At 39.9% G+C, this 27,876-nt stretch overlaps 2 protein-coding genes across 10 annotated transcripts in view; one reads left to right on the top strand and one right to left on the bottom strand.

The window, feature by feature from the left end:
* NRDC (nardilysin convertase) overlaps positions 1 to 3,901 on the top strand; it is a 97,203-nt gene extending 93,302 nt beyond the window's left edge. For both annotated transcript variants that reach the window (XM_005894727.2, XM_005894728.3), the window contains 6 exons: positions 242 to 294; positions 723 to 806; positions 1,328 to 1,418; positions 1,913 to 2,029; positions 3,056 to 3,145; positions 3,298 to 3,901. In XM_005894727.2, the coding sequence (XP_005894789.1) occupies positions 242 to 294; positions 723 to 806; positions 1,328 to 1,418; positions 1,913 to 2,029; positions 3,056 to 3,145; positions 3,298 to 3,495 (633 nt within the window). In that variant the 3' untranslated portion in view covers positions 3,496 to 3,901. The remainder of the gene's footprint in view (positions 1 to 241; positions 295 to 722; positions 807 to 1,327; positions 1,419 to 1,912; positions 2,030 to 3,055; positions 3,146 to 3,297) is intronic.
* Positions 3,902 to 4,297: 396 nt separating this feature from the next.
* Positions 4,298 to 27,876, bottom strand: part of OSBPL9 (oxysterol binding protein like 9) — a 266,125-nt gene continuing 242,546 nt past the window's right edge. For all 8 annotated transcript variants that reach the window (XM_070368082.1, XM_005894723.3, XM_070368081.1 and 5 more), the window contains 14 exons: positions 27,466 to 27,570; positions 24,627 to 24,786; positions 19,341 to 19,453; positions 19,091 to 19,209; positions 13,689 to 13,774; positions 11,519 to 11,690; positions 10,295 to 10,379; positions 9,431 to 9,541; positions 9,122 to 9,185; positions 8,862 to 9,002; positions 7,292 to 7,370; positions 6,402 to 6,493; positions 5,144 to 5,279; positions 4,298 to 4,925 (listed from right to left, as the gene is read on the bottom strand). In XM_070368082.1, the coding sequence (XP_070224183.1) occupies positions 4,851 to 4,925; positions 5,144 to 5,279; positions 6,402 to 6,493; positions 7,292 to 7,370; positions 8,862 to 9,002; positions 9,122 to 9,185; positions 9,431 to 9,541; positions 10,295 to 10,379; positions 11,519 to 11,690; positions 13,689 to 13,774; positions 19,091 to 19,209; positions 19,341 to 19,453; positions 24,627 to 24,786; positions 27,466 to 27,570 (1,538 nt within the window). In that variant the 3' untranslated portion in view covers positions 4,298 to 4,850. The remainder of the gene's footprint in view (positions 4,926 to 5,143; positions 5,280 to 6,401; positions 6,494 to 7,291; positions 7,371 to 8,861; positions 9,003 to 9,121; positions 9,186 to 9,430; positions 9,542 to 10,294; positions 10,380 to 11,518; positions 11,691 to 13,688; positions 13,775 to 19,090; positions 19,210 to 19,340; positions 19,454 to 24,626; positions 24,787 to 27,465; positions 27,571 to 27,876) is intronic.

Consider the following 27,876-nt stretch of genomic DNA (forward strand, 5'->3'; position numbering starts at 1 on the left):
AGGACTGGCCTATCTACCTGGGGGCTGGGGACCTGGGAGTGGTCAGAGATCTGTGGTTTGTAAGTGAGCTGGTTGTTGAGCATTTCTCACCTAGTATTAGCCAGGATAATGGGCCTGGGCTATTTAAGAAGGCAGTAAGGGAGGCTGGACTCGGGGGTCACATGTTAACACTTTGGGGGGAAGAAATGGAGGTTTCTCTGCTGGGAGGAGTTGAGCTGATGGGTAGTATGTTGAATTACAGATGCATATGGAAGAGCCTTGTTTTGACTTCCTTCGAACCAAGCAGACCCTTGGGTAAGTCTGCTGGCAAGAGCACTGACCTCAAGTAAGATCTGGGGCTTACTTTGCAGGCTTAAGTCGATCAGCTGGACTGACTGAACAGTCTCAGCACTCTTTGGCCCTTCCAGGCCTTAAGAGTCATACCTACCAAGTCACACTCGGTAGAGTCATACTGTCAAAACTTTTGCAATTTGCATCTTGGACTATGATCAGTCAGTTTGGTCAAGTTTCAAGATTAGCAAGAGAAGAGGCTGGCCTTGTGGTCCTCAGTTCAGAAGAGGGGTGGATACCCTAACCCAAGAGTAAACATCTATGGATCCTCTTCCAGGACCTGTAGGGTCCAGTAAGGATGGGCAGAAACCGTTCCCACTGCTCTCTAGTACCTCCAAGGACAGGGTGCAGGTGAGTACCCGAGCTCATAGAACTTTTCACTCTGGCCATAGGTACCATGTCTACCCTACCTGTAGGAACACATCTGGGATTCTAGGCTTCTCTGTCACCGTGGGGACTCAGGCAACCAAATACAAGTGAGTAAACAAGTGAGATGATGGGCCCAGCTATCGTTTTTCTTGGCATAGAGAATAGGGGCTGCATCCTTGCCCTGACCATTTGCTTCCCATTTAGTCACAGCTGCAGCAGGTGGCTCATACATGGCCTGGTCCAGGACTTACCAGTGGGTTTGTAGGTTTGACTCAAGTCCTATGGTGACTGTGCAGGGCTTGCTACTGCTTCCTCTCTTCAGGCATATCTGAAGACAAGAAAGGCAGATGCCTGACCTAGCATTCGGGCTGCAAGCAAGGTACTAGGCCGTGTTGGTCCTCAGCTTTGAAATGGTCAGCATGGCTGTCTACTGCTTCCTACGAGGATACCAGGGAATTGGGCCAGAAGTGGAGTAGGGGTGGGGGTTCTTCACTGTTCACTTACCTCCTGCAGCTTAGGGGAGATCACTTCAGCCTTTCCTGGAAATATGCCTTAGACCCAGTTCTCTCCTTTGCCTTCTGCTTGAGACCTGGTCAGTGATGACTTAATGGAAGATGTTTTATTTTAGCTCTGAAGTTGTTGATAAGAAGATAGAAGAGTTCCTTTCAAGCTTTGAGGAGAAGATTGAGAACCTCACTGAGGATGCATTCAACACCCAGGTGATTGTGCTGGCTTGGTCTTTTGTTGGGTCACCCAAGCCCTCGATCGGAGAAGGTAGTGGCACCCCACTCCAGTACTCTTGCTTGGAAATCCCATGGACGGAGGAGCCTGCAGTCCATGGGGTCGCTGGGAGTCGGACACAACTGAGTGACTTCACTTTCATGCACTGGGGAAGGAAATGGCAGCCCACTCCAATGTTCTTGCCTGGAGAATCCCAGGGACAGGGGAGCCTGTTGGGCTGCCGTCTATGGGGTCGCACAGAGTCAGACACGACTGAAGTGACTCAGCATAGCATAAGCCCTCGACACTAGTCTTAAGAGTACTGTGTGCTGGGTTCTTGAGCTCTGTAGCCCACCTTAATCTGACCACGTCTTCCTAGCTCCATCCCTCGTCGTCATGCTGGCAGGTCCATCACAAATCAGACCAGACAGGGTTCAGTGTGCTGAGGATGCTTGGGTGATGCCATGCCTGAGTGTTTCTTTGACGGTAACAGGTCACAGCTCTGATCAAGCTGAAGGAGTGCGAGGACACCCACCTTGGGGAGGAAGTGGACAGGAACTGGAATGAAGTGGTGACTCGGCAGTATCTCTTTGACCGCCTTGCCCATGAGGTAGTAACATGGTTTTCAGAGTAAGACAGCTCTGACAGGGACTCTTGATTTAACAGGAGACACGGTTCTAAGCAAATTGATATTGTGTGGAGGAGAGACCGGGGGCACTCATCTTGGGTTGGTTATTATTTACTTGCCTATTTCTCGATGTTATTAAATTACATCTTGTTTCCAGACTGGCTACTGTAGTGTCTCAGGTGGCCAAGTGAGCAGGATGCTGGGTATTCTTACTCTCCTTACTCTTGCTCCCCCAATTTCAGTCAGATCTACTTTTTAAAAAATTGAAATACGGTTGATTTACAGTGTTAATTTCTGTTGCAAAGTGATTCAGTTTTTTATATATATATAATTTTTTTCCTTTTCGTTTTTGTATTATATATTCAGATTCACTACTAGGTTTGGGAGAAAAACAGGTTCCGCTCCTTAAAGAAAATTGCAAACTTCTGGTTTATGTTTATGAAGTTCATGTTTATGAAGTTCCTTCTCCAGATTTAAGGATTCTGTGTGTAGGTCTTTGTGACAACTTCTAGCCTCAAGTAATAAATCCCATTTAAAGGAGCTCTGGGTCCTCCAGTCCAGTGCTCTGATACTATAACCCTACCAAAGGATGCTGAAGCAGAGCAGGTATTTAACAAAGAGGCTTCATTCAGCCCAACTCTTGAGGTTCTGCAGTTTTCCTGTTAGAAGCCAGAGGGTAAATACTTACCATGTATCTGAGAGGTGACACTAAGGTGTAATGGGTTTGACTCCATGTACGGTACTTAGCTGTAGTTACAGCATCTGCTACCCTCTCCTGCTTATTATCGGCCAGTCAGTGCGAAGAAACATGAAGGTGTATCAGGCTCATTTGTATCCTTATCTGGAAGGTTGGGAGCCAGCTGAAACATGTTAAAATAAAACAGTGTGCTTATAATAAGCAGGACCAAGGAGGTCTGGCTAGGGTGTTGTGTTTTAAGTACTATCTTTGCATAAATATATTGCTAGTTTTTTATAGCCTTCTTTCATATCTTCCCTTCTCCCATTAAGATTGAAGCACTGAAGTCATTCTCAAAATCAGACCTAGTCAACTGGTTCAAGGCCCACAGAGGACCAGGAAGTAAAATGCTCAGTGTTCATGTGAGTATCGTTACCTAAGCTGTAGCTCTGTCCTTTGCAGGCTTGTCATCTCACCCATTTACTGAGTTTGGGTTGGTGTCCTAGATCCTACTAGGTCTTTGCCCAAACATGGTCAGCATTCTCTCTCACCTCAAGTCTTTGGCCTTTTTCAGGTTGTTGGATTTGGGAAGTACGAGCTGGAAGAGGATGGTACCCCTTCTGGTGAGGATTCAAACTCTTCTTGTGACGTGATGCAGCTGACTTACCTGCCAGCTTCTCCTCTGCTGGTAGACTGTACCGTCCCCATTGTTGATATCAGGGGTTTCACATCAAGACTTAACCTTCTCCCCTACCATAAAATAGTCAAATAAACTGCAGTCTCCTTGGCCTGAAGCACTGTGCATTGAAGTGTTTGAATTTTATGAAGTTACACTACTCCTGCCTTAGGGCTTCCATTGAATTTTTGCACTGGCATCATAGAATTTGATTTACTACCCTTCCCCTTCCGTTGTGATTAACAGACCGAGCGTTACTATAGCAGCTGCAGAGAGAAACGAGCAGGGTGGGCCAAATGTAACCAAAAAGCTTGCCGGAGCAGTCTTGAGATGCCCTGGCCTGTCCTGGTCTTCTCAGATTGAGAATCCAGTTCTGTATGACTGCCTTGAGAGGCCCTATGTAACTAGTGTCTTCTTAGTACCTAAATGCCAGGTGCTAATACCTGTGTTGTTGTTTTTAATGTATTTAAAAATAAAGATAATTCTGTATTGCCCTTCAGAATGAGCCATTTGCTGCTGTGACATTCCTTTTATTATATTTTGTTTCAATGTGGGGTGGGGATCTAAAAATAAGCATTCTTCACAAATTCTCTAAGGCAATAAAATATTTTTGGATAAAAGGTTGGTAGCCCTATGTGTACTATTTGAGAGTTCAGTTAAAACAAGAATAGCATGGTGGGGGCTATAGACAGAACAGAGGAGTATAAGGAAGGGACAGGATGGATGGACCCCCTTCATTATTTGAAGAGTCCCTATAAAAAGCCAGCCTTTGTATTCAAAGTTGCTAAGTAACTAGGTCCAAGTCTAATCATAAAAATAATCAGCACATTAAAAAAAAAGGTTGGAAAAACTACTTTATGAAGCCTTAAGAAGCATTGAGTATAATTAAACCACAGTCCAGAGTTAGATACAATTTAATAATAGTTCAATTCCAAAGTAAAAGTTATTGTAGGTGAGACCATGAAATTTCCTAACACGTGATTTTAATACATTACACTAAATTTTCTAAAACAACTCAGAGGAACTGATATTTACAGTAAATGCAGTATTTATGAAAAATCTGGCATCAGCTATATTATATATATGTATATATGTATATATAGAACCCAAGATTATATGAACTAGTAAACATGTATTGTATATCTCAACAGCAGTACTAGAATGCAGAGTTTAAGACTGGGATTTATACCGTGGGATTTGGAAAAGGAGCAGACATCTTGTTTTCAAAACCTGAAGTTTTTCTCAAGACCAAAATCAACGTTGTAACTGCCACAGACAGGAAAAAGGGGAGCTTTGCTCGCTTTAATTGTTCATCTGCATCAGAAAGTCCAGTATCCCTGAGATAGGAACCACTGCAATAAGAAGGGAGTGAATAGGTTCTCCCAAAGGAAGATTGTTGCTTAATTATGCATCCTGCCCTGGAACCAGGAGCAAACTTTGTGTTTCCCAACCTAATGCTTGGCAGCACCGAGACGCTTCAGTAATGGTTCATCATAAACCCAGCATTCTCCATCTTCATGAAACAACTGTTAGAGAAAGGGGGGAAATTCAGTTACACACTTGTTTTGTACTTCTGTATCATACTTTTAATTATTTGATGTGCTCCCCCTCAACAGTGAAATGAACGTTCATCTCATTTATCACCATGCTTATTTGGTACTTCAGTATTCACTTGAAATGAATGAATGACAGCTCAGGGAACAGCAGCTAGCAGATCTAGGCAGGCTCCCCAAAACAAACTTACTCTTGTCTCCCATTGAATTTCCTTTTCCTTCCTTTCTCGGGCTTCTGCTCTTTGTCTTTCTTCAAGTCTATGCTTGGCTTCAGTTGCTGCATCAATGTCTCTGATTTTTAAGTTGAAAGTGACATCCTTCCAAAGGCTAAAGAAAAGAAGTGAAGGTGCTGAGTACTTGGTGGAGAGAGGAGTTAGCAATTTAAAAATGAAAGGCTAGAGCCATCTAGAACATAATTACAGTACAAGTAATTTTTAATGTAGTTCACAGACTAAATTACATACAAGTAATTTTTAAATGTAGTTCACAGACTAAATCTCCTTAGGCTGGCACAGGAGTGAAAAACAGAAACAAACTCAAAAGATTCCACCGCTAGTTGTCAGAGGAGGAAATAAAGCATATGCAGAAAGCTGTATATATGGCTGGGACAACAGAGGAGAAAGATCAACTGAGACAGGCTACCTCTAGTGATATAACCTTGGGACTGTCAGTTCATCTCTAGGGCGTCAGTGTCCCTTATATTAAGCTCAAGGAACAGCGGTTTATATTAAATAAACTAAATGGGAGACGAGAGGAGCTGAGACATTCCATTTCATAAAGACTCCCCTGGAATTAATGAATCTGGGAGAAGCAGTCTGACTATAGAGAATAAAGGTCAAGAGAAGCATTGCAGAGGCTTAAGGTTGGGGGTGGGGGAGGAGATCTGGCTTCTTCTCAAGGCCTGGAAGATGATAGCTAGACAAGTCTGGTCCAAACAATGCTTTGTAAGTGAGGACGCGTAGGGATTAAAAAGTAGGCATCCTAAGATCCCCTCGTGTGAGCAGCAGAGCATAAAGGTTTATAGATTTCCACTTACAACTATGAACAGGCAGTCCAGGCAAATAAGACTGTTTATTCTTTCAAGTTTTTAAGTTAAGACCTAAAGATGTTCTGAGATCTATCTATATCCATATATACAGAGAGTCTACAAAGATGATGAGAAGCCAACATCCACTTGTCAAGCATCATACACAGGCTCCATGTATAATCTCATTTAGTTCTCATAGCAAAGCTGAGGTGGTTCCCATTTCAGGAAAGAATGCAAAGACAGGTTAGCTTATAGTCAGGGTTACAGTGCAGGAGGTGGAGCACCGTATGAACCCAGGCATTCGGACTCCACCTGTGCTCTGTTACACCCTGCTATACAGACTGCCACCTGGCCCTGCACCTATGCCTGGCCAATAGCAAGAGCATTGCTGCAACAACTCTATAGTTATGTTGTCTCCTTACCAGCGGGATTCGTACTCATTCTGATCTTCCAACTTCCTTACTTTCTTCTTAATTATAGGCAACTTCTTGGTATCTATAAAAACTACATTTTCCTAGAAAACAGAAAAGGTGGGTAGATGTTTTATTGTTCACATTGTTCTAAGAGAAAAAGTCAACTCTTCCCATTAACAGATTTCATAATGAAATCCCACAATGTGTTAGTGATGTAGACAATGAATTCCATATGCAATCTAAAGCCTAAATTATTTAAGTCTTGGTAAAGGCTCTTGGTCGGAGAAGGCAATGGCACCCCACTCCAATACTCTTGCCTGGAAAATCCATGGACGGAGGAGCCTGGTAGGCTGCAGTCCATGGGGTCGCTAAGAGTCGGAGACGACTCAGCGACTTCACTTTGACTTTTCACTTTCATGCATTGGAGAAGGAAGTGGCAACCCACTCCAGTGTTCTTGCCTGAGAATCCCAGGGATGGGGGAGCCTGGTGGGCTGCCGTCTATGGGGTCACACAGAGTCGGACACGACTGAAGCGACTTAGCAGCAGCAGCAGCAAAGGCTCTTGGTAAAAATAGATATTTTCAATGTGGCTATGTGTTGGGATGTAATATGACTGGGATGTAATCTCTTGGACTAGCTAAACAACGAATCCTAATGTTAAGTACTCTGAGCACTTTTTGCCATATATTATTCTTGAGTATTTTAAGGGGACAGGAAAGTAAAAATCATTTTACTACCTGTACTGCTGGGGAAAGGTGGAAGAAGGAAAAGGCCTGGCTTGAAGAGATGGCATTAGAGCTCATCTTGGTGGTTAAAATTTCCAGATGAAGAAAGCCAGAGTAAGGGACAAGCTACGATTCAATGAAGCCTGAAAGAAGTGGCAAAACAGATGTTCTTACCCCTGTTGAGTATTTTGCATACATTACACCATTCCACTCCCCTTCAATTGAGCAGAAAGACTTCTTGTCGTTTGGAGAACTACATTAAAAACAAAAAACAAACATTAAAACACGTATGTGTCAGTCTCAAATTGATATTTCTCTACCAAAGAATCTTGTCAGTTGTGGCCTACCTACCCAGAGCAAAACACAGAAGAGCAACTGTAAAGGTAGATTAATAAAACTGGTTTTATTTGTGAATGCAGATTAATAAAACTGGTTTTCTCAGAGCCAACTATAAGAATTAATGCCCTAAAGATGCTTCTAATGGATTCAAGATCCCAGAAACTGGGTATGAGATATGTTAGGTGCTGGGACCACAGCAGACGACAAACTCGAGCTCTTCACAGTCTAGTGGGGAGACACTACCACTGAAATTCTGGGTGACAACTGCTCTTATGTCCAGGCAACCACGGGAGATCAAGGGCAACACTGCTACGATGAGGGTCAGGGAAGGCTTTGCTTAAGGATACAATGATGGAGACCAGACTTTCATCTTCAGGCTGGGCCATAATATTAAGATGTTATCTGAGAAGCCCACCATGCACTCTTTCAGAAGGCAGTTTATTATAAATTACTGTGACTGGCCAAAAAATCCACTAGCAGTTCCTATTGGTGCTGGTTGCTTTAAGAAACTCTGAGAAGCAGGCCCACCCATGTCTTTGTTCTGGACATCCTTTTTCCCCCCGCCTGCCTGTCTGAGGGGGGCAGTCACATTATAGTGGTGACTTGTGCTGCTCCCTAAGCTCTGCCCCTATTTTCTGACTGCAGTAATATTTTGGATTTTACAGTGTTCCTTAGTAAACTTCATCTTTTGTTCATGGTCCCTTCCTCCTTCCTTCCTTCCAAGAATTTTCTGGATTTTGATTCTATCATCAAAATTAAATTATCTCCACAAAAAACTGGTTAGCCAATCCTGTGTCTGCCATCTGCAACACTGCTCCCAGTGAGGCCTCTGAGGACAGAGAAATCCCTTCAGGGTCTCCTTGTCTAGGCAGGCTCTGAACCCAACTGACTGACTTGGACAGCAGATGTCTTCATCTAATCCTGGAGCGTCAAACAGAACCAAACAAAGATACAATGGTTACTGTTTTTCCCCAGCAAAGGCACACAAAAAAAACAAGGACAATAAGGGCTTTGAGACACTACAGTGGGCATCATAGGGTCTACTGTATAGACAAGCTCATGGTCCAATCCAGCAATAATGAGTTAGGCATACATAATCTGGGCTGGCTACAAGATCCAGGAAGACTCCTTAAGTTTCCTATTTCTACAAGATCCAGGAAGACTCCTTAAGTTTCCTATTTGCAAGTCAGGTTCCTAGGAAGGAAATCCCACCAGTGACCTCAGATTGTTCTTAGGTCTCCTTCTGAGATGGGATTTTAGGAAGAGACATGAAACACAGCAATATAAGTTTACAAAGACAGGACCATTAAAATGGTCAATTCTTGATGGAAGTTATAGTTCAAGACAAAAGGAAAACTTTTAGAGATGCAGAAGGAGCATCAAAGCAGAAAAACAAAATACCTACAAAATCTCAGCAGTAATTCTGTGCTTCTTGCCCCCATAGAAAGGTTTAGTGTGGAAGACGATATTTGCACTATAGCCAGTTTTGGAACAGTTAATATTGCATTCTCCGCCTAGTTCCACCCAGGGCACTGTGAGGATAGACCTGCAAAATCAAAAGTGTCAGTAAGGCTGACAGTTCAGAGGAAAGAAAGGAGGGGCACAACTTAAAGAATAGCAGGGCCTACTGCCTGCACAGCAGAGGAATGGACCAGCTCTACTTGCCTGCCGTAACCATTGGGGAATGTGAGAATGTAATGTTCGTCATGCTCTAGACAGGAGACACAACCTGTGGAGAGAAGGGATGGAATCTCACATAAGCAGCTGATGGAATCTCCATTCAGTTTAGGGATAATCACTCTTGCATCTCAACCTGGCTCTCACCCCCAACACACTTGCTTCCCTGCACACAATGACATCCAGCCTGACTTTCTGGGGTCATTTCCTCTTACTAGACAGATGACCGGCACATATAAGAATGACATAGAGTTCTCCCATTAACACTTGTAGTCCACCCAAAGCCCACAGACTTACCCTGCCCTATGTTGTGCACCCCAATTGACATCCCAAGGAATTTTGATTTGGTCCAGATATGAGCATTGAATTGTATCTTCTTATTAAAACACTCAGCATAAAAAGCTGAAACTGAAGAGAAACTGTTTCAGTTAGTGCACTATATAGCCTCATTTTATTTATAAACACACACACACCATAAACATACATGCCTCCCACCCCCAACTCCCTTAACCCAGAGAAACAACTGGCTGCATGGGGGAAATCCTTTACCTTTCAAAGAACATCCTTGAATGTGGTCAGAAATTACCCACCTGCCCTTTACACCCTGTCTCCCCCAGTGCAAGCCACTGTTCAGGACCACATGGGGAGGAACTTCCTGAACCGTGAGGCCAATCCCAGGGCTTAAAAACAAAGGGTCGGTCTGTTCTGATCAGCAAGCATGTTGCTGCCCCAGCCCAAACCTGAACCCATACAGTATAATCAGTCTTAACATGGCATCCAGCAAGTAACAGGGGAAGACATGCATTCTTTCCATTGGGCCAGGAACCGCACCATACTGAAACTACATCTGTTTTATATGAACTGTCTTCAGAGGTGCTGAGATCGCTACAGCACAGCTCATGATGTGAAAGATGACTTTAGAAGCATTAAAAATTGCCTTCCCAAATCCCTTATTTTTATATTTATTAATCAGTGAAGCTAATAGAGTCTTTGGAACTTATACCAGGAACAGATATGAGGAACCAATCTTCACAGGACTGGGAAGACACAGGTAGCCATTAAACATGAGGACAGTGCAGAGACCTCAGTTATGGAGCTTTCTATGACCCTCTTTAGACAATAGTTTGAAAGTGGATGTAGCTGAGGAACTCTGTCACTTACTGGGTGGATGATGAGAAACCTGCTCAGCCACAAATGTTACACTATTCTTGGAAACCCAGGGAACTGGTCCTTCTGAAACTAGCTCCTGCAAGCAAACAGAACATCATTTTCTTTTGATGTGGAAACAAACAATATGCAGACAATCTAATAACTGGAGTCTCTGCCTCATAAGGTGGTTAAATGCTCTCTCCTCTACACTCACAAAGCATCTCATATATACTTTTCTCACAGCACTTAATTACACTATTGAAATGACTGCTTTGTGTAAGTCTCTCTAAGACATGCATGAAAGCAAGGATCATGTCCCGAACTTAGGGCCAAGCCTGGCACAGAACAGGTACTTATCCAGGTCTGTAATATGATTAAGAACAGAAACATACAGCTTGTGTCTTTAGTGTGTGTGACTTTTTGTGGCCCCATGGATTGTAGCCTGTCAGGCTCCTCTGTCCATGGGATTTCCCAGGGAAGAATACTGGAGTGGGGTGCCATTTCCTTCTCCAGAGGCTGCCTGGGAAGCAGGACTACATGTAATGCATCATTCAGCAAAGGAAAAATTCGCGAGTTACACTATGTGCCAACCACTGTGGGCTATGGGCTTATTTTTTCATCCCTTGAACTCCAGACTCTTAAAATTCTAACTCCCTATTATGACAGTCCACTTATATGTCTAAGAGACTCCCCATACACTATATTTCGAATTGGAGTTGTAGACTTTTCCCTCCCCAAATCCAATCTTTCCCTTTGTAGTAAATAGCACCAGCCCACCATGCAAGGATTCATCTCTAACTTACCTCCCCCAATCTAACAGCTCTGCCTCCAAAATATAACTTGAATCAACTATTGTCCTGGAATAGTGCCAGAATCTCCTCAATGGTTTCCTTGCTTCTATTTTTGCCCCTTTTCAATTCACTTGCCACAAAATAATCATAATAACCTTTTCATTACAAAAATGAGTTCTTGATAAGCCATAAAATTATCCTTATGGTCCATGAGGACTTGCATGATATTGTTTCTCAATTTCTATCCTCATCTTGCACCACTCTTTTTCCCTTGCTCACTATATTCAAAATATGCTGATCCAACAACATTGTTCTTCTATGGTGGTAAACATCTTTTAATCAGTGCCTTTACCACTATCATCTGCCCCTAAATAAAATGAAATCTTGAATCAGTGCATTAAGAACTAAGTACTAAGATAATTAAAAACATCAGTGGAGAACTCACCACATTCTCTTCAGTATCATTTGGTAATGTCCAGTGACACTGAAAGATTTCACCCAAAATGGGGTTGTATGGCTTTTTGGCAACCGATCCTTTCCTTCCTGCGTGAAAGGCTGAGAGATACCATTTCACAACCTGAACCATTCGGTCTCTGGCATCCTTCTGGTCACTAATACTGCAAGGAAGAAAGACAAAATTTAACATCGTTTTTCGACAGTACCCCTCAGCATGGTCCACCCCCTAAGCCAGGCTGAGAGGACCTAGGACCAGTAACTACCTCAGCTCCTTTTTAAAACTGAAGTATAATATACATAATCAAACATACCAGCCTTAATTGTTTGGTTTCATGAATCGGAAAAATGCATATATCCATTTAATTAATCTTGGGTGTAATGGAAATGTTCTATATCTTGATTGTACTTAAATAATGACATACAATCAAGATACAGAACATTTCCATTACCCCCAGGTTTCCCCATTCTTTCCAAGCAATCCCCACCCCTTAACCCTGAGGCAAACACTGTTTCTGGTTTCCAGTACTATTAGTTTTGCTTTTTCCATAACTTCATACTTGTTAGTGCACTGTTTAATTGCAAAACAGTTGGAGATTTTCTGGATTTATCTGTGTTACTGATATCTAATTTAATTCTTCAAAGATCAGTGGATATATTCCATATGGTTCCAATTATTTTAAATTTATTAAGTCTTCCTAGTATATGGTACATCTTGATGAATGTTCCACGGCACTTAGAAAGACTGTTATAGTGTTTGGTAATGTTTTAGAAAGGTTAACTAGATCTTCCATAGTCCCACTGATTCTCAGAGGGGTGGGGAGAGGGAGGAATTTCCAACCATGATTGTGTATTTGTCTATTTCTTCCTTCAGTCAATTTTTGCTACATATAGTTTGAAGCTGTTTTACATATTTAGGATTATTTATTCTTGATAAATTGACCCTTATCATATGAAATATCCCTACTTGTCTCTGGTAATATTTCTTACCTTAAAAAGTATTTTTTGTCTGATACTAACACAGCAGCACCAGCTTTGTTATGCTTAGTGTTTTGCATGGTATGTCTTTGTCCATCCTTTTACTTTTAACCAATCAATGTCTTTACATACTTAGATCTTGCAAATAGAGTACAGATGAATCTTGCTTTTTTTTTTTAATCCAGTCTTAAAATCACTATTCTCTTAAATGGAGTATATATGATATTCACATTTAATGTACTATGAATATATAGCTGAGTTTAACTCTATCATCATGGCATTTGTTTTCTACTTGGCCCTTTTATTCTTTGTTCTATTATATTTCCTTTCCTCCTCTGTGGGAGAGTGAGAATTTTTAGAATTACACTTAATCATATCTATTGGTGTTTTAGCTGTATTTCTGTATTTTTTAATGAATTTAATGAATTTAAATAATGCCATATTTAATTTCTGCCCTTTGGGAACTGGTTAAATGAGTCTCTAAAATCCTCATTAAGAAGTTACATATCAGTGTCATCCAATGTGCCCACCCACTGTGAAACTTCGGTGATCTGTATCTGGCTCTAGTAAATCACAGTCCAAGGCCAAGGAATGCAATCAGAGAGGATGGATTAGAACATCCTGTTACAAAGAAAATGCTCCTGCTACCAGTGAAAAGCAATGTGAACTCACTCACCTCCCCATAAATCAATCTCACCTTTAGATTACTCCTGTCCTTTATACATATATTGAATACTGCAATCTTTGTATTTAAAATTTATGAATCAATCTGTAATCTGGACACTGGACTATAAACTCCTCAAATGCAGACACTGCAACTCTTTCCCTTTCCAGCTTATAATAAAGTGTTGACAAAAAACAAGTGTTTTAGAAAAGTTTGTTAAACTCAAATAACTGAACTTCATCAGAATGTAGTATCAATAATTTGACAGTGATTACCAATTCCTAGATCAAAAAAAGCTCTCTAAATACTGGCTACCTTATTAATAGGTGTTCAAGATTTTTTAAGGTGTTCAACTTGGTTGCCTAACAGTATCAGCAACAGAGGCATCTAATACAAACAAAATATTCAACACCTTTTTTCCTCAGAAACATTTGAAAGGCAAAGGAATCTATCCTGCAAAGGCAGAAAGGTAATGAGTAACATCTTTTAAAAAGTGAAGCTACTGTATCAAGTCAAATACCTCACAAACAGGTCCGGATGAGCAAAAAAGTCTGCATACATTTCTAAAAGAGATCTTCTTTCAAGAATAAATGTTGGAAGAACTACCTGAAAAACATACATATTTGACCCTTGAGAATCAAATTCCACTACAGATATATAAGACTGCTAAGCTGCATTTAAAAAGAAAAACACGTAAATGAAAACAAAAAAAACTGATTCCAATCACAGTAACATCCACCAAGTACTGCCCAGGCATGCTTTTGATACCTACTTCTCAAACTGTTCTTAACCTGCCTAAGGGATGAAAGACAAGAGATTCTGAATGTTCAAATGTCACTTTCTCTGAGCAACCTCTCTTTGGCTCCCTAAGTCAATAATCAAAGTTTTAGCAATAACAACTATGCAGTAGCAACCCTTTGATATCTTTTGACTTTCTGGAGCATCACACACACATTATCTTATTAAACCTTACAACCATCTCATTAAGAAGAAATTATCATCATTTTACACTGGAGAAAGTTCAGTTCAGTTGCTCAGTCATGTCTGACTCTTTGTGACCCCATGAACTGCAGCACGCCAGGCCTCCCTGTCCATCACCAATTCCCGGAGTTTACTCAAACTCATGTCCATTGAATCAGTGATGCCATCCAACCATCTCCTTCTCTGCCATCCCCTTCTCCTCCCACTGATCTTTCCCAGTATCAGGGTCTTTTCAAATTAATCAGCTCTTTGCATCAGATGGCCAAAGTATTGGAGTTTCAGTTTCAACATCAGTCCTTCCAATAAATATTCAGGACTGATTTCCTTTAGGATTGACTGGTTGGATCTCCGTGTAGTCCAAGGGACGCTCAGGAGTCTTCTCCAACAACATAGGTCAAAAGCATCAATTCTTCAGTAGTTCAACTCTCACATCCATACATGACTACTGGAAAAACCATAGCCTTGACTAGATGGACCTTTGTTGGCAAAGTAATGTCTCTGCTTTTTAATATGCTGTCTAGGTTGGTCCTAACTTTCCTTTCAAGAAGTAAGCATCTTTTAATTTCATGGCTGCAATCACCATCTGCAGTGATTTTGGAGCCCCAAAAAATAAAGTCAGCCACTGTTTCCCCATCTATTTGCCATGAAGTGATGGGACCAGATGCCATGATCTTAGTTTTCTGAATGTTAAGCTTTAAGCCAACTTTTTCACTCTCCTCTTTCACTTTCATCAAGAGGCTATTTAGTTCTTTTTCACTTTCTGCCATAAGGGTGGTGTCATCTGAATATCTGAGGTTAAAGGTTATTTGATATTTCTCCCTGCAATCTTGATTCCAGCTTGTGCTTCCTCCAGCCCAGCATTTCTCATGATGTACTCTGCATCCAAGTTAAATAAGCAGGGTGACAATATATCGCCTTGATTGCACTCCTTTTCCTATTCAGAACTAGTGGAGAAAAATGAAGCTCAAATGGGTGAGAAATTTTCTCACTGCTCTGTTGTTAAGTGGAATCCAAAATTGGCTCTGTTTGACTTTGGGGGGTGGGGTCTACACACATTCCTCTCTACCACTGCTTCTCTATCATCGTTTAAGTGCCTAAGGAAATTTATCTACTGGATCTGTGTACTTAAGGATCTGTGTCCTCAAGTAAACAATGAGCTTCTAGAATGCAAGAACCATACTTTATTTGTACTTGCATTTCAGCTACTATTACAAACTAAGAAATTTTTAGTAAGTAACTGAGGGAATAAACAAAATGAAGAAGACAATAAAGATGGGATTCTACCAACTCTTTCTTCAGGAGGCTGGGCCCATGAAGAAAAATGCTGAGGGCCTGGGAAAGTGGCAGAGGAGAAAGTAAAGGAAAGAAGTTGGAGGACTTCCCTGGCGGGACAGTGGTTAAGAATCCATTTGCCAATGCAGAAGACAAGGGTTCCCTCCCTGGTCCAAGAAGGTAAGATTCCACAATGCTGCAGGGCAACTAAGCCTATGTGCCACAACTATTGAAGCCAGTGTGCTCAACGGCCTGTGTTCCTCAACAAGAGAAGCTGCCGCAATGAGAAGCCTGTGCACCGCAACTGAAGAGTAGGCCCCACTCGCCGCGACTAGAGAAGAGTCCATGCACACAGCATCAAAGATCCAGTGCAGCCAAAAATAAATATAAGATAAAAACTTAAAAGAAGAAGAAATATGGGAAAAAAGAATAAGAAAGATTAAGATTAATCAATTAAGAAAAGAAGAATTTCATTACAAATAGAGGAAGAGTTTTTGAAGTCTGTATCAGATTAGACATTATTCATTATGGCAGTTGAGCACCACAGTAACCAAAGATTCCTTTAAATGTAGTAATTACTGCAATATTCAAGCACCTGTGGTAAATGCTATGGAAGCAGCAAAGGTTAATTGAGAGAACAATACCAGCATTTAACTTTTAGGTAGAATGTGATAAATACCAGGCTTCCCTGGTAGCTCAGATGGAAAAGAATCTGCCTGCAATGTGGGAGGTCTGGGTTTGATCCCTGGGTTGGGAAGATCCCCTGGAGAAGGGAATGGCTATCCACTCCAATATTCTTGCCTGGAGAATTCCATGAACAGAGGAGCATCCAGGAGATGTTCAATGTACTCTGGAAATTCAGGAGAGGCAAAAGATCATGCTCTGTTTGGGAAACCAGAATGAGGGCAAAGCTGAGAAACAACATGTTGAGGTGGTGCTAGAGAAAAGCCTTAGAGAGTAGGCTCTAATAGAGGGAAACATGGAGACATGGAGATGGTGGTGGGGGACAAGGGGAGGGAGGGTGGCAGAAAATGAGTGTGACAGGGACTGACCAGTGGACCGGTATTGCTGCTGTATATAAAGAGGAATGACAGAACGCAAGAACCTGGAAAGAACCCCTATGGCTCTAATACTTAGCATTTTATTATTAGACTCCTGAGTTTAAATGTTCCTCAGAACACCTATATTCATAGTATACGTATGCTTAAACTGGTGAGTAAGCTTGTTGTAATTTTCTACCACTCTTGGAGAACACGGAGATTGTACATTAGTAAGTAAGACTGCCAAAGAACAGACAGGGCTAAATATCTCAATATATAAACAGCTCTTGCAAATCAACAAGAAAAAGACTACTATTGCCAGCAGAAAAATGAACAAAAGAACAGAACATGCAATTTGAAAAAGAAGACATGGCCACAGACCATAAGTTTGATTTGATGTGTAATCAAAAAAAAATTTTTCCCTCCCTATTTAAAATTTTTCTTAAGATCTCTCATTGAACAGATCTTCTTCATTGTTTTTAGCACTATCTGGGTACATGCCATTATGTCAAGTTGCTGAAACACTGATATAAGTGAGCTGGACTAAGCTGTCTTTAACCTGGGTTCAAATACTTATTTTGGTGTGAGGAGGCCATAGAAAATGTACTCAACATCTGAAAGTTTCTGTAAAAGGAGGATAATTATATGCCCTGCTAAGTCTTAGGACTGTTTTGAAGACCAAGTGAGGTAAACCGGATGTGACTGTAGTAATGTTTCCAAACACTATGATGTATTTGGAGAATAACTCTTTTTAGAAAATATTTGAGGTGAGAAGACATTATTATAAGTAGGAAAGTGACATAAGATATTATTGTAATAATACTTTGAAATGCACAAGGGAATCAAGATTTCACAATCTGCTGACAACCACAACCATGTATGTCAATGAAGATTTCTAAAATATGGAGTAAGTTAGCAAAAATTAACAAACTTTTAGTGGCTACAAAACCCAAACATGGAGCATACAGCAGAGGAAGCTATGAGACGCAAGAACTACACACTTGACTGCAGCACATCCTTCCGGCTGCCTATGCATATCCCTACCGAAAGAAGTCTGATTCAGTTCAGGTATAGGCTATAGGTTGCTATGAGTCACAAGGCCCTCCCACACCCCAAGGGGTGAATGTAGATTAATCTAAGCCAATCTATTAACCTCCTTTGCCAGTGACTGGCTTATGCTTGCACACTGGCTGAGCTTGGGTCAATGGGATTCAACTGGAAGTCTGACAGGCCACTGCGGAAAAGGATGTTCTCCCTATATCAACAATAAAATTCATGAAGAGAATTATTTTTCCTGCCTTTTGACATACCTGCGTAAGGATGTGATTAACTGGAAGTGTGGCAGTCATTTTGCAATGGTGGGAAGACGGGTCTGAGTGTGAACGTCAGCATGCAGAGGACAGCAGAGCAGAGAGATGAAGGGACCTAGATCGTTTCTCACATTGTTGACCCACTATGAACTCATGGATCCTGGAACTGCTCTACTTCTGGACTTCTCATCCCCTGAGATAGTAAACCTAGTCTTGTTCAAGATACTATTAGGTGGCTCTTCCATTATTGGAGACCAAACCCAACCAAGGCAGAAGGTGTAGAAAAGAAATATAAACATCATTATCTAAAATGAAGCTGTATTTCTCAAATTTGAAGTGACAATTCTGCTCCAGCAATTATGCAATCAATCTAATGATCAATGAAAAAATTCTGGAGGCAAGCTCCTGCAAATATTCTCTTACCTAGAACTTTCCCAGCAAGTATGTTTGTTGCACAAATGAATGCTATCCTTGTGCTTCTGTTCTTAGATTTGGGGTAAAAATTTTTATTATACACACATACTAGAAAGTATTATGGTTTAGTTTATAGATTTTTGAAATCTACGACCAGATTAGAATCTCAGTTCTGCCACTTAATAGGAAGGACTTAGCCAAATTACTTAATCTCTGTGAGCTTCAATTTCTCATCTATAAAATGAAGTGAACAACCATCACCAACTTTGCAGTGCTATGGTGAGAATTAGGTGAAAGGAGAAGGCTTTTAGCAGAGTGGCAGGGATATACACAGGCACCTATCCACCTGTCTCCTGTATCAATCAGGCATTCTGTTTAGAGCACCAAGTTTAAATTCAAATTCAAATCCAGAACCATAATAATTTTATGGCTCAATGTATATCATATAATTTCCCACTCATTACCTGTTCCAATATCCATTTTGTATATGCAAAACCCAAAGGTTATAGAGGAAGGAACTTGCTCAAGGTCAGAGTTTGGTAACAGCAAAAGTAGGATGTAAGCACAGACCCTCTGACCCCGAGATCAGAACTCTGCTCATTTTGATTCTATGCATATACTACACTGCTTTGGGTTTTGTCCAACTACTAACCAAGCCCAATACTACTCCACGCTTTCTCCCAATAACATCCAAATCATAATCTATACATACTATCCCTATGAAATTACCCTAGTTTACTTATGTTATCCTTTATAAAATTCTCAGTTTACTCAGGTACATATATAAAAAAACAACAGTATAAACAGAAATTACGTCATTACACTACGTGTGCAGATACACTCACCATACGATCATTGCGAATCTACATATATACAGTAACAGCAAAACCAAATGTGAGTCTTACCTTCGTAAGATCCATTCCAAGTCTAACCTGTGACAACAGATGCATGATAACACTCTTGTGCTCTTCCACCGACCCTGCCTCCCCTTCGTCATCTCTATCATCATGTGAATCGAAAAGGTCTAAAATAAAACACATCTTCTTAGAGTGGTGTTACACTGGGCCAATCTGTGCTGGTACCAGTATTATAAATGATTTTTTTCAAACAAATATTTTTAAGGAAAAAAAGTTAAAACTCTCAAAGGCTGCTTACCAGCATCGCTTGTTCCATTGGACATAGAAGAATTAAGTGATTCTGTGGTATCTGGACGCTTTAGACTATTTCCCGAACTGCTGTGTGTCAAGACTGAGGCAGATCCAGAGGAACTAAAAAATATTAATCACCTTCTTAAGCTTTTTAAGGAAGCAATTTAAAATCACAGTAAGACGTTAACCTATAAAGCTACTTGAAACCAGTGTATGCAGATAACTGACAGAAACAAACTAGACCTTTAAAGTTAGCTGGTTATATACATATATATATGCTTGATTCTCTCCCCATCAGCTTCCTGTTTTTTGCATGGTGTATGCTCACATGTTGAAAGGCCATGAAAAATTAGTAAGATTTTGCCTCTTCATGTAAGTTTAAAACTTGAATTCATTTTCCAAATTTGTTTCCTTGCATAAATATAAGTATGTCGTAAATTCTTGGCAACAATTTCCAGAACCTCAAAAATGATAAATCTATTAATTAGTCTCAGAAAGATGTATTTTTGAGATCCTTTGAAAAAGCCTACACGGGTAATAACATCTTTCCTAGTCAATAAAAAACCATATTTGAAATTAAAAAAATAAACAAGTATATTAACTTTTACAAGTAAATTTATGGTAAGTGGTATTATGAGCTGATTAACAGGGTCTAAAGAAAGCTCCCTCTGTTATACAGCTCTGATCATAACCTACCCAGGACTAGTATTTGTACATTAATAAAAGAATAATCTAAGTTTACTTATTAAGGGTAAAAATAGAAACCAAATTTCTCATACTGCAGGTATTATTTATAAAATGGTACACACATTAAAGTCTTTTATTGCAAATTTATAGATGTAAAACACCACTGTTCTTCAGTTGCTAAGTTATGTTCGACTCTTTTGTGAACTCCATATACTACAGCCCACCAGATAGGCCACTCTGTCCATGGGATTTTCTAGGCAAGAATATTGAAGTAAAATATCATTTCCTTCTCCAGCAAAACACATTATATATTCTAATTTAAACATAGTTTGCCTTGATTACTTTCTTTTGATATCTTATTTAATGGTAAGCGTGATATTTTTAAAGAGCAATTTTAGGTTCAGAGCAAAACTGAGCAGAAAGTACAGAATTCCCAAATGCACAACTTCCCCACTATCAACATCCTGCACTTGGTAGTACATTTGTAGCAAGTGATTAACCTACATGACATGGCATTACCACTGAAAGTCCACAGTTTACAGTAGGGTTCATGCTTGGTCTTGTACATTCCATGGATTTTGACAAAAGGATGTTGATAAGTGTCCATCATTGTAGTTATTGCAGAGGATAGTTTCATTACCCTAAAAATCTTCTGTGCTCTGCCTATATTAGAACATTAGTTCACAGAGAAGTTATCATTACGACAGGTCTTTAGAAACTGAATGGTGGAAGGACTTAAGCTTTCAAATTCTCTTCCTTCAGGGAGAGAAATAGTAGATAGAAACTTGACTGGAGAGCTAGAAAGCTAGTGATAGCAGCTGATGACCAGCAGGTGGCACACAAGCTCAATGCCTACAGACACAAGACAGAGAGCATCAATGTGAGAATGGTGGTGATGGTGGCGTAATTGCCAAGTTGAGTCTGACTCTTGCGACCCCATGGACTGTAGCCTCCCAGGCTCCTCTGTCCACGGGATTTCCCAGGTAAGAATACTGGAGTGGGCTGCCATTTCCTTCTCAAGGGTATCTTTCTGACCTAGGGATAGAACCAGTGTCTCTTACATTGAAGGTGGTCTCCTGAACTGCAGGCAGATTCTTTATCGCTGACCAACCAGGGAAGCCTAAATATGTGAATAGGGTCAGGTGGGCTTCCCAGCAGTAAAAGAATCTGCCTGCAATGCAGGAGACCAGGTTCAATCCCTGGGTTGGGAAGATCCCCTGGAGGAGGAAATGACAACCCACTCTGGTATTCTTGCCTGGAAATTTGACAGAGCCTGGCGGGGTATAGTCCATGGTGTCTCAAAGAGTCAGACATGACTGAACACTCCCCATTCCATAAGACAATGGAGACCTAGAGCCAGCATAGTCAATTTGAAGGGATTTACACTCCCATTACTAAAAAAAAAAAAAAAAGTCAACAAACACTGTGCTGGCCAAGTTAAATACCTATAGTCCCTACTAGTTTTGGAATCTAGATTAAGGCATATAAGAAAGCATGAAGGTTCATAGATCATATGTTTGTTATGAGGTGGGTACTGGGAGAGCACAGAGAAGGAAGTTTCTAAGGAGAAAAAAAAAATGCCTATGAGCCTGCAGGTAACTTTGTAAACATGCCTATTACAGGTCCAACAGGTAAGCAAGCACTTAAAATTTAAGGAGTACCCCTAAAACTGGGGCCAGAGACTGACTATAAGTGATGTAGTAAGGAGGCTAACCATATCATCATCAAGCTTTCAATAAATATAGTTAGGTTTCCTGAGGATAGATGATTCATTTTGATACTTAATTTGTTCTATGTTTCAAGTAATAGCTAACGTCCCATGAACGAGACCTTCTTTAATTATTTTTAAGGAAACAATGATTTAACACTTCAAAAATCAATAATAATCTTTATTTTGGAATATGCTCCCAAATGCCTGTTTTCTTTTAACCTATTATAAAAATTATTTTTCAAAATTAAAGTGAAATTTCCACTGGCAAACTGTTAATAATGGTCTTGTAATAGTTTACTGCCGCACATACAAACATTAAGAAACCAACATGCTAAACCTAACTCTTTCTGCTAAACTAGTCTTCTTGAATTGTGGGCCCAAATCTCTCTTCCTCTCATGTTCGTAACTATGTATTCACCTAATGGCATACATTTTACGTTTCTCACATTCAAATGTTGAATTTGATCTACTATGTAATAAAACTTCCTGAATTAATATAGTCATTTTTCCTCACAAATTTTGAGATTCTGAACAGTTATGGTACAATTACATATGATACTGTATTTCTCAGTTCATGTGCAAACTTAAGAGAACTGAAGTGCTACACAAGATTCCTTATTAAAAGAAACCAAGGTTCAAGGTCTAAGTTTGGCTGATGGTACTCAGCTTGCAAATTCACATATAATCTGTGACCAAATTCCAAATCTGTATTGTATTTCAAAGCAAACCCAAAACTGCAACGATAGCACTTACTCTTTGAGATGCAGGACAGTTGGAAAAAATACCCAACAAAAAGTAAGCCGGTTACATCTACAACAAATATAGGAACACTAAAGCAAATAAATGTTAATTTGCTTTCTATAACAGCTATCGCTTACTGCATACTTATTATACATGCCAGACATTACTGTAAGCACTTGATTGACATTACTGTCATCTACATGTTCACGACGACTCCTTGAATTTGAAACTATTATCATCCTCATTTTACCAACAAGGGAACTGAGGATTACACAGGTTAAATACCTTAACCTAGATCACACACCTTTAAAGCAAAACAGATTTAGAACCTATTATTTCTTTCTAAGATTCCAGAATCCAAAGTCTAATCACAGCAACTATATACTAGCAGGGATAAAAAGGACTTTGCTGACTGGCTATCATGTAAGTGGGCTTCTCTGATAGCTCAACTGGTAAAGAATCCGCCTGCACTGCAGGAGACCCCGGTTCGATTCCTGGGTCAGGAAGATCCCCTGGTGAAGGGATAGGCTACCCACTCCAGTATTCTTGGGCTTCCCTTGTGGCTCAGCTGGTAAAGAATCCGCCTGCAATGCAGGAAACTAGAGTTTGATCCCTGGGTTGGGAAGATCTCCTGGAGAAGGGAAGGGTTATCCACTCCAGTATTCTGTCCTGGAGAATTTCACGGATTGTATAGTTCATGGGGTCACTAAGAGTCAAACACAACTGAGTGACTTTCACTTTCTTTAACTATTATGTAAGTGACTTCATGTGTAAAGAAAGGCCTTTTCTGTACAATAGAACATACCTAGCTTTGATCTGACAGTGTAAAATAGGTCAAATGTCACCTAATAAAAGAAAATCTACCATCACTATCTGCCAAAATCTGCCTACTTTGTATCTCTGGAGTCCACATGCTTCCCTCCATTCCTATGCTATGACCTTAGCTCAGGTTATCAACATTTCTCAATTTCCTACCCAGTTTTGGCTGGTCTTCCTACACATAATGCATTCCCACTGCACTCAATTCTGTACAATTTAGACATATTTTTCTTATCTATTTTTCTAAAAGGTAGACCTGACCAGCAGATGCCATCACTTGCGAGAAAATGTTCAAAATTCATCAAAGGCTAAAAGGACTCCCTTCATGACCTGGCCCTTGTCAACCTCTCCTGTATCCTGTATCTTCTTAACCACTCTCCTCAACTTATAACCACACTCAGCCACGCTCACTAGCTTATAGCTTCTCAAAGAAACCAAGCCCCTGCTGCCCCTAGGCCTTTCTTATTAGGGTTCCAGCTCCATGAGAACAACATTTTCCATTTCCCCCTCCTCTTCTCATCCCCATGACCCTTCTCTCTCATCCATGTCTCATCTTAGGATCACATTCCTTCCATCCTCTGTGAATCCTTTCTTCTCAGGACTTCAAAATGCTCCCAATTCTTCCTGGGCTTATTCTTCCACAGCATATTTCACACTGAATTATAAATGTCCGTTTTCCCCACAAAAGACTGTAAGTTCCTGAGGGGAAGGATTGGCTCTTGTTTCACTTCTGTATAAGGTGGCGCTAGTGATAAAGAATCCACCTGCCAATGAAGGAGACACAAGATACATGGGTTCGATTCCTGGGTCTGAAAGAGCCCCTGGAGGAGGACATGGCAACCTGCTCCAATATTATTGCCTGGAAAAATCCATGGACAGAGGAGCCTGGCAGGCTACAGTCCATGGGGTCCAAAGTCCTGAACACATCATTCCTCTACCTGGCTAGTACAGAGCCTTACTTATAGGTACCTGAATACCTTCACTCTAATACAAAACAAGTAGTAGTAACCTCCTCTTATATGAATAATTCCTAGCATCCTCACTTTCATTTGACCCTCTCCTAATGTTGGTTCTATAGAAATAAGGCCCAAAGTTCAATGAGCAATACTGGCATGTTATCACAACTGATGCTAACTTATTCTATTTGAATTAAATCGGGAGTAAAATCAACATTCTCACAGAACTAGCCTTGCTCAGTAAGTCAACTGAAAATAAGCTGTCTTTTCCATTTTTTCCAAATAATTTTTAAAGGAACTTGTTTAACACATTTCAAAATCAAATCACATTTTTAAAAATCAGGAGACTCATTTCAATACAGTTAGTTCACCTACTCACTCTATTAAGCGCTTTGGTGATGAGCCACTCTGATGAAATTCATCTGCATCATAGAATTCATCTTCACTGCTAGAGTAAGAGAACTCTGGGACTGTGTTTGGAGACAAGTTGACATGGCTTGGAGAAGTCAGACTGCTACTAGGGGGTGAGTGGCCACTGCCTAGAAAGTTAAAAGAGTTTTAAATTAAGAGACAATGTTGGTAATAGAAAGGAAGATATTAGGAAGATGGGGTCAAAGCAGACTTATTAAAATCAAGCAAAGAGTTAAGTTGGCAGAAGTCCCTAGACTATTTGTAAAGAAAATTAACATTTAAACTAGACAAAGAAAAAGGCAAATCACATTATACAATGGGACACAGCCTTCTAAATAAATGAAAAAATGTGATGTCTCTTTGGTAATCATCTGGGGTTCATTGTTTCTAATAAAAAATAACAATGAAAGTATCAAACAGAATAGTGAAGTATTGAGAGCAATTTAAAAAGTATTTATTGAGCATCTAAGGACTCTCAGGCAATTTATGCCAAACTGCTACTAATGTCTGGTGGAGAGTAAAGTCACTGCTGACAATCTAAAAACCAATGCCACACTTCTAGAAGAAATAAGAACAGCAGCAATAAAAATGAATCCAGAGCCACCCATGGATTTTTAGCCCATTCCACGGTCTACGCTTCAACAGTTATGAGAGAGCACATCCACCTGCCACACTCAGTTACCATGTTCACAAAGATATTTTTAAAACATAAACATAGAAAGTTTGCTGCCTAAATAGGCAAAGCTTATTATGTGAATGCCAGAGATAGTTCATCTTAGCAAATGACTGTAAAATCTTTCCTCACCCACCTGCCCTGCTCCATACCAGCAATAAGATGGGAAATAAATTTTCCCTTATTAAAATAAGGGGGGGGGGGGAATCACAGAGAAAGGAAGAAAGAGACCAGGAAATACAAATGATTAAGTAATATGCAAATAGTCCTGGCAACCACACAAAACTGAAAATGTATTCAAGAAGAAAATGAGTTAGAATGGGAACTGCAATCCAGAGAACTGAGTTTTCCTTATGAGAAAACACTTTTTATGTATTAGTGACAGAGATGAAGGAAAGAAAGATGAAAATTTAGGCTGAAAAATCAAACAAGACATAAACCAGAAAAGATTTCTTTAAATCCACCTACTCTAAAATGTTATATTTTTATAATGCCTCCTGGAATAATTTATCCTAAATTATTTATCATTATTTATAACTAATTAATGACTCTAAACTTCATGTACATAAAAAATGCAAACTTTTTCAAAGTTTGTAACTGACTAGTATTTTATATTTCCAAATGGATATATTTTGGCTATTTCAAAATTCTAATGTAATTCCTCTTTATAAAAAAAGAAACACAGATACCATTTTTAAAATGGCAAAGTATAATGATATACACAAAAAAGTCAGCCAAACATGTCAACCTTATTATTCAAATTGCTTATCATCACTTTACAGTTTCAAATAAGAGAGCTCTTCTTGTTGCTTGCTTTTTCCCAAAATTAAGAAGACATATGGTTCAGGCTGTTAAATACTAAAAATCCAAAGTAACAGCATCAGCATCTTTACTAATTCAAATTTCATACTGGGCTAAAAATCACAAGGTAGCTTTTCATTATTACACAGGAAATTCCCACCCAGGAAAGAATCTGTGGAGCAACAGCAGGAGCTCATCTCCCATGTCCTTCATGTGGTTTTGATTTTGGCCTCCAGGTGTAATAGGGACAAAAACCAAGCGCTCCCTTGAGTTTGGTTCAACTGATAACTCAACATCAACCTGCTTAGTTTTAAAATAAGGAATAAATCTATACTAACATTGCTAGTATCCTTGTGAATCAGAGAAAAAAATAAAGACCAGGAATCTAAACAAATTAAGAAAATGCAAATTAAATCAAGTATCCTTTTATGCTTATAAAATTGGTGAAAAATGTGACCTATAAATCTATCTATAAAAATACATTATGTGCCCAAGCTGCTGTTCAAGAGTATTCCCTGAAATACTGCTTATAACAGGAAATTACTGTAATCAACCTAAATGTCCATCAGCAGGAAAACAGCTTGAGCAGCTGTAAAAAGTATGTTGCAGACCTAAGTGTATAAACACAGAAAGTTCTCTAAATGGTTCTCGGTTAAATGAAAATTGAGAAAGTCACAGAACCATATGATCTCATTTAGGTTAGAACAAAAACAGTAATAAAAGTATGCAATACAGGTAGACATGTACATACATGTATGCAAACAACAAACAGTAAAGGAGATTTACAGCTTTTGTTCTCATACTTCTGTATTATTTGATTCCTTTACAATAAGAAAGTATATAAATCTAAACTGAGCAATTTTTTTAAAAAGTCAATACATATCTTCAAAATAAATCTCAATAAATACACAAAATTCTGCAATAATTTATTTCATATAAATTATCAGTTCAGTTCAGTCGCTCAGTCGTGTCTGACTCTTTGCATCCCATGAACTGTAGCATGCCAGGCCTCCCTGTCCATCACCAACTCCTGGAGTTCACTCAAACTCACGTCCATCAAGTCAGTGATGCCATCCAGCCATCTCATCCTCTGTCGTCCCCATTTCCTCCTGGCCCCAATCCCTCCCAGCATCAGAGTCTTTATAATTATTATTAAACTTTTGGTTCAATCACAAAGCTAACCACTTCATGGATGGAACTATAAAAGTAAAACTAAGGTATCTCCAACGCAAAATATACCACCTTTCCTCAATCTTTTCCCATCAGTAATCAAAAACAAACCTCAAGTGTTAATGGGCAGTTATGAGAAGTAAAGGAATCACACAATCTGTACCTGTACTATTTGGTGTTGGAGTCTGATGATGTCCCAAGGTTGCTAATACAGGTCCAACTGGTAGAGAAGATGGACGCTGCTCTGACTTACACAACTGAGTAGGTTCTAGGAGATTTAAGACGTGAAATAAGTGAGAGAAAAAGCCAAACACAACTTTTAACTACAACTCTGTGGAATTCAAAATCTTAAAGACCAGTAACTTTTGAGACTATATTCCAATAAGTCACTTGTCATGCTGCCACTCCTTTCCGATGCCCTATCCTCTTTAAACTCAATGATGGTAGGCTACTGAGTACTGAGACACTAGGTGGGATATCAAGGACTAGTCAAGATAGTCCAATATCTTAGCACAATTGCTCTGTACAGCCAGCAAATGCTTCTGATGATAAACTGTTTCCTCCCCAAGGATGG

The sequence above is a fragment of the Bos mutus genome, chromosome 3 (assembly GCF_027580195.1).
Source record: "Bos mutus isolate GX-2022 chromosome 3, NWIPB_WYAK_1.1, whole genome shotgun sequence".
NCBI classification, from domain to species: Eukaryota; Metazoa; Chordata; class Mammalia; order Artiodactyla; family Bovidae; genus Bos; species Bos mutus.